This window comes from Fukomys damarensis, unplaced genomic scaffold (genome assembly GCF_012274545.1).
Source record: "Fukomys damarensis isolate Sample0158 unplaced genomic scaffold, DMR_v1.0_HiC HiC_scaffold_31, whole genome shotgun sequence".
NCBI lineage: Eukaryota > Metazoa > Chordata > Mammalia > Rodentia > Bathyergidae > Fukomys > Fukomys damarensis.
In genome coordinates, this window is record NW_022900943.1 from 577,304 (window position 1) to 589,397 (window position 12,094).

General features: G+C 37.7%; 1 protein-coding gene across 2 annotated transcripts in view; it reads right to left on the bottom strand.

The window, feature by feature from the left end:
- The window catches only part of Focad (focadhesin), a 268,590-nt gene that overhangs the window by 205,881 nt on the left and 50,615 nt on the right, over positions 1 to 12,094 (bottom strand). For both annotated transcript variants that reach the window (XM_033757649.1, XM_033757648.1), the window contains exon 7: positions 9,382 to 9,588. In XM_033757649.1, the coding sequence (XP_033613540.1) occupies positions 9,382 to 9,588 (207 nt within the window). The remainder of the gene's footprint in view (positions 1 to 9,381; positions 9,589 to 12,094) is intronic.

Sequence of the window (12,094 nt, forward strand, 5' to 3'; positions counted from 1 at the left end):
CAGAAGCAATTACACAGTTCTTATAATCAAACAATGTCAAACGCTGGGGATTTAGCTCACTGGTTCTGCCACCTGCCTTGTAAGCACAAGGACCCGAGTTCAATCCCTGGTACCAAAAGGAGAAAAAAAAACAATAATGTCAGTAAAATATATTGGATTCTACAGAACTCAATCAAAGCAATCCTAATAAAGAAGTTTATAGATGAGAATGCCCACATCAGAAAAACAGAGTGAACCAAAATAACCTAATGATGTGCCTCAAGGTCCTAGAAAAACAAGAACAATGCAAATCCAAAGCTAGTACAAGGAAGGAAATCATAGACATCAGAACAGAAATTAATGAAATTGAGACACCCCCCCCACAAAAAAAAAAAAAACAAATCCACACACACAAAAAAATCTAAGAGCTGGCTCTCTGCAAATACCAAAAGGAGAAAAAAAAACAATAATGTCAGTAAAATATATTGGATTCTACAGAACTCAATCAAAGCAATCCTAATAAAGAAGTTTATAGATGAGAATGCCCACATCAGAAAAACAGAGTGAACCAAAATAACCTAATGATGTGCCTCAAGGTCCTAGAAAAACAAGAACAATGCAAATCCAAAGCTAGTACAAGGAAGGAAATCATAGACATCAGAACAGAAATTAATGAAATTGAGACACCCCCCCCACAAAAAAAAAAACAAATCCACACACACAAAAGAATCTAAGAGCTGGCTCTCTGAAAGAATAAATGAAATACACCAACCCCTAGCCAAAAGAAAGCAAGCAAGCCAGAAAAAAAAAAAAAAAAAAGGAATCCACCAAAATCTAAAAGATTATTAATAACTACTTTGAGAACCTGCACTCTGGTAAAATGGAGAATTCAGAAGAAGTGGACAGATTCCTTGAACTCTCAAAGCTGAACCAAAAGAAAGAAAAATCCTGAATAATCAAATATCAGGCAAAATGATTAAAAAAAATTTTTTTAAAGACTACCACCTTGGAAAATCCCAGGTCCCAAAGGATTCACTCCTGGATTCTGCAAGAACTTTAAAATTTAATGCCAATACTCCTCAAACTCTTTAATAAAACTGAAAGGGAAGTACTCCCAATTTCATTTCCAGAAGCTACAATTACCCTGATCCCCAAGCCAGAAAAAGACCCAACCAAAAAAAGACAACTACAGGTCAATCACTCTAATGAGCATAAGTGCAAATATGCTCAAAAAGATCATACACCATGACCAAGTAGGAATCAACCCAGAAATACAAAATGGTTCGACATATGCAAGTCAACACATCACATAAAGAGGACAAAAATGACAGGATTATCTCAACTGACTCAGAAAAAGCCTTTGATAAAATCTAACATCCACTCATCACAAAATTCCTGAAGAAAATAGGTTTAAAAAGAACCTTATCTCAATCTGATAAAAGTCATTTATGACAAACCTACTGCCAACATCATACTGAATACAGAGAGCTAAAAGCTTTCCCTCTAAAATGAGGAACAAGACAAGGATGCCCATTATAACCACCCTGTTCAATATAGTTCTCAAAACATCCACCAGAGAGATGATGCAAGAGAAAGAAAGAAAAAGTGATATATGTACAGGTAAGCAAAAAGTCAAATCATCATTATTTGCAGATAATATAATATGATCCTCTAAATAGAAGAACCAAAACATTCTACCAAAAAACTCCTGGGAAAACCAAACTCAGTGGTGTAGCAGGATACAAAGTCAGTACACAAAAATCAGTGGTGTTCCTGTGCACCAGTAATAAGACTCACCAAGAAAGAAATTAGGAAAATAATACTATTTGTGCTAGCATCAAGAAAAATTCACCTTAGGAACTAATTTAACCAAGGAAGTGAAAGACCTCTACGATAAAAACTATAAAACTGATACACATATTTATCACCATCTCAATCAAAATACCACCAGGATTCCTCACAGAGCTAAAGAAAACAATCCCAAAATTCATATGGAACCAGCAGAGACCCAGAATAGCAAAAATAATCCTGAGCGAACAGGAGCAAAGCAGGATGCACCACAATCCCAGACTTGAAGTTATACTACAAACATACAGTAATGACAACAGTATGGTATTAGCAAAAACACAGACATGTGCATCACTGGAACAGAACAAAGGATGCAGAAATAACACCAGGCAAAATCAGCTGCAGGATTTCTGACAAGAGGACCAAAAACATATGCGTGAGGAAAAACAGCCTCTTTAACAAATGGTTCTGAGATCCTCTTCCCATTTGAGAGATATCTGTCTCCCTACCTTGTATGGAGGAAGAGGGAAAGAAGAGTACGGGAAAGGGTTTGAAAAAATAATTAAGATGTATTATGTACATGTACCATTATGTACTGCAAACATGGCTAATTAAAAGATAAAACCAAAGATAAATGGTACTGGGAAAACTGGTTTTCCACATGCAAGAGATTGCATGTTTCTCACCATGTAGTAAACTAAAATAAATGATCAAAAATCTACATGTTGAAACAGAAATACTAATCTGATAGAAGACTAAATAGGTAAAACTCTTGAATATATAGGTATAGGCAAGGACTTTTGAAACAGATACCCCAAATAAATAAGAAATACTCCCAAGAATCAACAAATAGGATTACATCAAAAAAGAGACAACCTACAGAACGGGGGAAAAAATTTTGCCACATATTCCTTGGGCAGAGAACTAACATGGAGAATATATAAAGAACTCAAAGAAATTAGCTCCCAGCCGGGCGTGGTGGCGCACGCCTGTAATCCCAGCACTCAGGAGGCTGAGGCAGGAAGATCACTGCAAGTTCAAGACCAGCCTGGGCTACACAGTGAATTCCAGAGCAGTCTGAAATACATAGTGAGACCCTGTCTCATAAAAACAAAAAAGAAAAAAGAAAAAAAAAATTAGATCCCAAAATTAAAAATGAGCAACTGAAATAAGGAAACATTTCTCAGAAAAAGAAGTACAAATGGCCAATAGAGACATGAAAAAATGTTCAATATCGCTGGCCATTAGTGAAATGCAAATTAAAACAATGAGATTCCAGAAAGAATAACCATCACCAGGTAATCAAATACTAACAAATGCTGGAAAGGCTGTGGAGGGGAAAAAAAAAAAAAACTCAACATTGTTTGGTGGGAATAAAAACTAGTACAACATTTATAGAAATCAGGATGGAGATTCCTCAAGAAAATAAAACTAAAAATTCCATTTGATCCAGCCATTCCCCTTCTGGATACCTCCCCAAAAGAATTACAAACATATATTACAGTGATACACATATACCCATTTTTAAGGCAGCACAATTCATAATAGCTAAATTTTGAAAGTAGTCTGTAGGTCCATCAACAGATGAATGGACAAAAAAATATGGTACAGTGGTACCTTGGTTCACAAACACTTGAGAACAATTTGGTTCATAAATCAAAGCACTTGGCACGAATTTTTTTGTTTGTTTGCAGACTCTAAATCCAGTGACCGAAAAAAAAAAAAAAAAACCATGGCCATCTTTCCCATGCAAACACAAAACACAAATGGGGCCATCTTTTCCAAAATCATTGAACAAAATTAAGTTCATGAAGCAAGGTAGCACTGTAAACAGATTCACCTTGAGATCATAATGTTAAGTGAAATAAATCAAACACACAAGCTTAAATATAGCATGCTTTCTCTCATACAAGAAATCCAAAATATAAATAATGAGCATAATAAAAGAGATAATAGAGCTGGGAGTGTAGCTCAGTGGTAAAACATATGGCATAACCGTGAGGCCCTGGGCTTGATTCTCCAGCACTGCGAAAGACAGATTAATAGAAAGTAGGGAGATAAGAGATTACTCAAATGGATAGGGGAAACAAGAATTGGAGGGAAGGGAGAGGCAGGGGAAGGAGATGAAAAAAGATTTCAGACATATTACATACATTTACCAACTCCCCACAAGCAATGTCATCATTATACACTACAGTTATCGATACAAAAATTTAAATTGGGCAGGGGACAAGAGAAATCCAGCTAAAAGTACTTCATTTTGAGATTTCTCAGAAGCACTTGCAAAGTGCCAATAAACTGTGACCAAAAAAAAAAAAAAAAAAAAACTACTACAGGAGAGGTGCACATTAAAAAAGCACCTAGCACCTGAGGGCAATTTTATTTGACACTCAGAAGTGACCGTCTCCTATAGATCAGCTTAACCATTTGAAGAATGAAATTAATCAACTACAAAATCTCCCAATGTGGTTTACAGACCTTGAAAAACCAGCCAAAAATTAACTAAAGTGTTGTCAATGGAACATATCCCAGTTTGTGTCTTAGTACTATATACGTTCACTGCTCTGACAGAGTGGACAGCAATGAATCAAGGGTCGTCTGAGGAGGCGCGCATTCTGACCACAGCTCTAACACGCATGGCATCTTTGTCCTCGTTCCCTTCTCTTCCATGCTGCCGTCAACCCCATTTCTGCTTGACCGTACAAAACAAGAAAGGTAGCAAGAATATTTAAATTCCAAATTCACTAGTTTCCCAGAGGATCAGAAACAAAAGCATTACTGTATAAAAATACTACCCTTAGAAGCCCTTTTTCAGGAGCAAGCCTCAGCACACAGAATTTTCCAGATAAAACAGAAGTTCCAAAATGGAACAGAAACATTTTTAAGTGAGTAGAACACAAATATATGAAGTCACAAATGAAAATGACTTCTAGGAAAGTGAGAATGACCGGCACAGAACACAACACAAAAGCAAAAGATCTAGAAATTCAAGGCATCAAATGTAAGGAAAGGTCAGCCAGGTATGGTGGTCATGACTGTAGTAATTCCAATCTATGGGAGGCTGAGGCAGGAGGATCCCAAGTTCGACTTGGACATGGCAATATAGCGAGACCTTATCTCAAAATTCAAAAAAAAGGGTCTGCAGGGCCAGGGATTTAGCTCAGTGGTTCCACCGCCTGCCTTGCAAGCACCAGGTCCCAAGTTCGAGCCCAGGTACCCAAACAATAAATAAATTAAATAAGTAAATAAACAAAAGGTCTGCAGATATAGGGTCAGTGTAAAGTTTCTGGGTTCAAACCACAGTATTGCAAACAAACAAGCAGTCAATCAGGGAGAATCTGACTTAACTTACAATTCTGAAAGGCTACATTTATTTTTAAAGGTCATCAATGGATGGTACGATTTTGAATCTCATGTGCCACTTCCAGTATAACAGGTGGTTCTGCACAGCAACAGGCTAGAATTTTCCCCCTCAGATTCCACCAGATACCTCTGTGCATTTTGCCCCAGAAGTGGGGAAGGGCTTGACAAACTATGGAAGTAACAAGATCCCGTGATAAATGCTTCCCCTCTTTATTCTGGGTCCTTCTGGAGAGATTGAGACACGCTTCAAAGGCTGCACAGAAAGTTCTGTAGAACCAAACCACTGGCTCTTGTAACAGTGAACAAAACTCGATAATGCTTCTGTTGCTTGGCCCACATTCTGTATTTCACTCATCTTGTCCCTTGCCCACCTGTTTCCTGGGACATTTGCAAATAAACCCCAGTCACAGCAGTCTTTGCTTTTTGAAGAAAAAAAGGCTCTGCCTTTGCCGTTAGAAGCGCATACTAATACAGAGACTATACAAAGGAAATAAAATACAAAAGAGTAAATGCCTTTATACTCAGCCACAGATGTCAAAGGATTCTTAATCACAAGAAACATTTTAGTGTCCATACATTTTGTCTTCAATTCAAAGATCTCACTGAACGTCATCTATATACCAGTCACTAAGTACATATCCTGGGTTCAGAAAAGAGATACTGTAAATACAAAAGTCCCTCTTCTCAAAGACATTATAGCCTAGTCAGGGAAGAATATTTAAAAAGAAAGTGAAAACGAGGTGTGAGAAAGCTCATGAACCACCCCACCCCAACTCCTTCACCCCCATCCCAAGCAGGCAGAATGGAGAGACAGCAAGCTCACCAGCCCCTGAGGGCCAGAGGTCTGCTGCAGTCTTGGAGACCCAGGTTCCCAACCTTCCTACAGCCATAATATTGGTTTGGTTTGGTTTTGGGGGAGGGAAGTACCGGGGATCAAACTTGGGACTTTGCGCTTTCGGGGCAGGTGGCTGCACCTAAGAATGTTTAGCCCGTCCTTCATGCTGCCAGCAACCTAGTCTCCTCCCGATCAATCCCATTTTTGCTTATTTTGCTGATCAGAGCACATGTATTTTGGTTGAAATGCAAAGGATTTTAAGATGGGATCATCAAAATTAGCAATAGAACAAATCTACGAAAACTAAGCCAGTCTAAGAAATAAATCACTGAATGTACAATATTTGTCTGATATAACAGCAGGAAGAGAACGGAGGCAGTAAGAAAAGCGAATGCAATGTCTGCACTGAATGAATATCCAACTGATTAACCCAGTGGAAGAGGAAAACATATATAACCTCAAATATATACATTAAGATTCTTTAATGTGAAATAGGAAGAAAAGGGCTCAAGGAGAAGTGGGAAGAGTAGGGGAAAGGAAAGAAGAGAAAGAAGAAATACGAGAAAAGGAAAAATGGAAACAAAGTCTTTGTAAATAGGGAAGGGAGGAGAGGGTAAGGGGAGGGCAGAAGAATGGGGAAAAAATAGAACCAAGATACATCATGTGAAGGTACACTATCTCAATGATGAATGTAGTTTACTTTATAACAAATTAATGTGTTACACAATCCTCAAAGGATATGTCTCCAAATTAATTTTTCCCATTTGGGGGGATCCACCTCAGGAATACTGGGCTCAAAGTAGGTGGCAAGAAATTTGGGGGTGGGGGTGGGGTTTGAGACAGGGTCTTGCTTTGTAGTTCAGGCTGGCCTTGAACTCACTATGTAAATTAGACTGGCCTCTAATTTATGGCCATGCTCCTGCCTCAGCCTCCGGAGTGCTGGGATTATACTGGGTGCTACCACACCCGGCAGCAAAAAATTTCTTAAAGCCAACATTTAAACAATTCTACTTACTGTTATCTCCTTCTGAAATTATTAACATTAAATAACGGAGACAACACAAATACGAGCTCTCAGAAATCCTTTCACTGTTGTAAGTGAAATTAGTATTCTGGAATTCTAGAATCAAAAACATTTTTTTAAATTGGGAACAAAAGCCAACTTCATAAGACAGATTCCTACTAGCTAAAAATACAGTAATTTAAGCTTCAGTAGGGACAATACCTTCCATAGATGAAACATTCTTAAATCTATAAGCTTATGCTCATAGATTCTTTTAGGAACTGTTAAAGGGAGAGAAAGGGGCAATACATTTATTCCGCTTTCTACATAAACACCAACAATGGAAAACCAAATGGTAAATGAGGGGGAGTTTTTTATAAAAATTCTCCAGCTACTAAAGGAAGAAAAACGATACAAATAGAACACCACCATTTCCTCAACTCCAGAGGGTTAATGAAACTAAGCATTGAGTATCTACAGCTACTAACATCACAAATAGAAAAGCAACACAAATGATGGATCTCTTGATGAAACAACATACTGCTCCCTTAGTCATGGAACAACAACAACAAAAAAAACCACAATAAAACATGATGATGCCCCTAGCACTACCTCCCTCAGAGTCAGCTCTCCATGCGGGCAGCCAGCAGGCCTCACCTCTAGCAGGCCTCACCTCTAGCAGGCCGGGGAGCCCGGCCCCTCCCTCACCTCACTTTTATCCACCCACACGCGGGCACGAGCAATCAAAGTAACGCAGGATCCACCTGCTTCCCGGCTCCCACTGCGCATCTCTGGTAAACAACTTAGCGTCAGCTGTTTTCAGTTTTCCCTCGACACGCGATCCCCCGAGTGCAGCCTTTCTGCTCTGCGCTCACCGGATGGCAGTGAGGCCTCAGGGCTCCTCTGCTCTCTCCAAACACACCCAAAACTATACTAGAGATACAGACTTAGTCAATAATGAAATGTAAGTAAATGACCACTCCAGTAAGTCAGGATAGTCAGGAAACCGGGATTATGCTTACGCGTAGGACGAGTAGGCTTGTGAAGAACTAGGGTGGCTATAAAAGTCTTATTTCTTGATGTGCAAAGTGGCTACAAGGGTAATTTACTTTATATGCAAAAGTACAAATGCTTTAAATTGACCTGAATGTGGTAATTTAAAATGCAGATCTTGCAGCCTCAATCAGACCCACTAATTCAGTACTGTACTTCCAGACAGATTCCAGGTTTCTGAATTTTTGGTAAATTCTACCCTTTGAATTTTTAAAAAGCAGAAACAGTACTTAGTTTTTAATGAATCTGTGACCAAAAATAGCTACCATTTCAAAATGAAAACCCCCAACTCATAGATATTTAGTGATTACATTTATCTAAGTAACACAGACACGTTCAGTTATAAAATTTTAAGTAAATTTCTCTGATAAATGATTTTTTTAAACATCAAGAATATTGCAGAGTTTATGCAGAGTCCTAAGGAAATCTAGTTAGCTACTCAGTTTCTCTTAAGCCTTATTTTAGATGGTAAGTGGGCAGTCTTTTATATGCTCAGACACCGGGATCTTTACTTGGTACCATATCGGCTGGTTTACAAATAAGAAGCCAACCATTTAAAGAATATTGTAAATGAACTGTGAGAAACCAATTTCGTGGTTTAAGCTACCCAGTCTGTGGCAGGATCCCTAAGACCTCTTCTCACTATCACCCTATTCCTACCCTATTAATGTTACCCTATCTAAAGCCCTATTCGATTCTCCCACCAGAGTGACCTTTACATACGAAAAATAAGGGCATCTCTCTGAGTAATCATCTTCTAGCATGCCACAGCCTAAGAAATAAAATGTAAACTCATTTGTGTGGCATGTGACAGACTCAACCTTCTCTCTCACAACTAAATTCTTCAACAACACTCGAAATAATACTCTGAGCAGGGCGTGCCAGCCTTGCTCTTACATTTCTGTTTTACACACTTGGTATTCTCCCAGCCAGCATGCTCTTCCCAACCTCTGGTTTGTAGCGGGTAATCGCCTATCTGGTCTTCCAATCTCAACTCACCCACTGCTTCCCTTTACCAGTGCTCCTGTTGTACTTTAAATATACTCCCATAAGAGCATTTATTTTATGGTACTAGAATTACTTTCTTGAGGTCACAGAACATATCTTTTCAACTGTATTTTATAGGGCTTGGCATACAGTAACCACTAAACACGTTCCACAAACAAAAATGAAAAAAAGTGGTATATCTGTAATTGATGTTCCAAAGAGTGTATAACAATTCATTATAAATATTAGTATGATCTATCATATTAAACCAAATCACCTCTGATAAGCAGTAAACGAAATGAGCACGAGCACTACTTACTGAAAGAGTCAATCAGTCAATAACTGAAACACTGAAACTTCTTGCTATTCTTACCTCACTGAGAAGTTCAACACTGTGCTCTAAAAGCTGAATTAAAGATGAGCATTCCCCAGTTATCTTTAGGCTGACTTCACAGACACAGAACAGCTGAAGTGTCAGCTGAGTAAGCTGAATTTTCCAGAAAACAGGATGATGCAAAAGGCTTAAGTATACTTCTTTGATAAACAGCATTGCTTCTGTTGTCTGTATCAGGTCTTCCATCTGTTTAATAAAAAGTCACTGTATCACATTAAAGTAATATACAAATGACAGGATAATTTAAAGCTATATAAGAAGTTTTTAGATGTGGCATGATTCTTTTAATTCTTTTGGGAAGATACCCGGCAGGGGAATAGCTGGGCCAAACAGAACCTCCAATCCTAGTTCTTTGAGGTATCTCGATACTGATATCCACAGTGGTTGTACCACCTGCACTCCCACCAGCAGTAGAGCAAGGCTCCTTTTTCTGCACAGCCCCATCAGCATTTGTTATTGGTTGATTTCATGACAGCAGCCATTCTTCCTAGAGTGAGGTAAGATCTCAGCATTGTTTTCATTTGCATCTCTCAGATGACCAGTGAAGTTGAACATTTTTTTCATATATTTATTTGGTATTTCTACTTCTTTGTGTGAGAAATGTCTGTTCATTTCAGATGCCCATTTTTGGATTGGGTCTTTAAATTTGAGAGGTCTGATTTTTTTAAAGTTCTTTATTCTAGATAATAGACCTTTGTCTGAAGAACAGCTGGTGAAAATTTTTTCCCATATTGTCATACAACAGCGATATATGTGCACCCATGTTCCCACCAACACAGTCTTTAATAGTTAAAACTTGGAAACAGCCCAACTGTCCATTAACTGGAGACTGGATAAAGACAATAAAATTTATAAAATGGAGTACTACTCAGCCGTAAAGAATGACAAATTAAGACACATTTATAGCTAAATGGATACACATTGAGGTGATACTTTCAAGTGAAATAAATAGGACACAGGTGTAAATACTGAATAGTTTCTGTGGTGTAAGAAATAAAGTGTAAATAAGGACTAAAAGGTATAACAGATAATGTAAAATAGGAAAAAGGGGCAAAAGGGAAGAAGTAAGAGAGTTAGAGGAAGGGAAAGAAGTGAATGGAATTAATATGAGAAGGTGAAAAAATGGAAACAAAGTCTTTGTAAATAGGGAGGGTTGGAGGGGTAGAAGGGAGGGCAGGGGAATGGAGAAAAAAATAACCAAGGTAGATTACATAAAGGTACAAGTTTCCAATGATAAATGTCATATTGTATACCTAAAAAGTACCAATAATTTTTTTTTTTTTTTTTTTTTTTTTTTTTGGTGGTACCGGGGATCAAACTCAGGTCCTTGTGCTTGCAAGGCAGGTGGCAGAACCACTGAGTTAAATTCCCGACCCTAAACATTTTTTTAAAAGCTAACAAAATAATTTTGTCCAATTCTATAAAGAAAAGCTTAAAGGGGGATGGAACAAGTTACATAACACAATAAAATACACAACTCTGCCTTTTGTCACTAATCTAACTCCAATTTCTTATTATTTTTGTTACTTAATCAGGAACTGGTTGTAAAATTCTCCCAGTAAACTCTCCTTCCTACGATTCCAACAGAGATGCATGCAGATAAGGGTCAGCGTTTTATTCTAATGCACAGCTAAGCCCTCATCACCAACATATTTGCTCAAGCAGCCTGAACTGAGAATGTCAAACAACATCATACTTAGAAGATGTAATAAAAGACCACAATCAAATGGTAGAGTGTCTTGTCAACGGACTAAGGTATTATATAGGAAAGATGTGGGTACTATTGTAAACCCTAATTCTATTCAAACCCAGATGTTTTGATCAAAATTCTGGAGCTGGTATTAAAGGTATGGTCCTGCTCACAGACACATTTGCATTTCCTGGAGATTATGAAACAATAAACCATCTGCTTCAATCAAGATCCCGTGTCTGTTAGATTCATCGAGAGGAAAGCCGACAGGTGACCAGCTGTGTCTTTAACCAGTGGTTACCATCAAAATAATATAAAACTGCTCTAAATTATACACAGAGAAAAATTAGTTCCTGGCAAAAAAGGTCAGGGGGAATTAAAAGCTCAACAGCAAGGAAATGGTAGAAAATATTATTATAAATGGCAGAAAATATTGCTATTTTTTTAAATGTGAGCAAGTCCAGCAGCTAAATAATTTTGCTTTTTTGCAAACATAAGAAAAGCCTAAACGTCTTCAAAAGCGAACCTTTGGAAGTTACATTAAAGGTTCTCTACTATTTAACGTTATCAAAATTCTTTAAAGTTTTTTGAAGTAATGTTCTATCTTTATGTATAAACAGATCATGTTAATGGGTAACGTAAAATGATAAGAGTCACAACTAAAATGAAAAAGACAATTCCACAAATATAAACTGGAAAAGTAAGTGGTATTACAAAAAAAAAAATAAATAGGAGTTCCCTTGACCGCCCAGTGATCATAAAGCAATAGGATGGTATGGCTATTTCTTTTTTTAACTTAAATGTGGTTCTTTCTCAGTGCTTAGTATGGATCAGACCATCACTACAGCACTCAGCTCTCTACTCAGTTTCCAAGACTAACATTTCATAGTAGCACATTTTGAGCACCAATAAAGTAGATAACTTCTAGCAAAGGACTCTGAAAAGTCTGGAAACTATCTCCTATAGAGCAGTAAAGAAACTGATGAAGAAACAGAAGGGAGA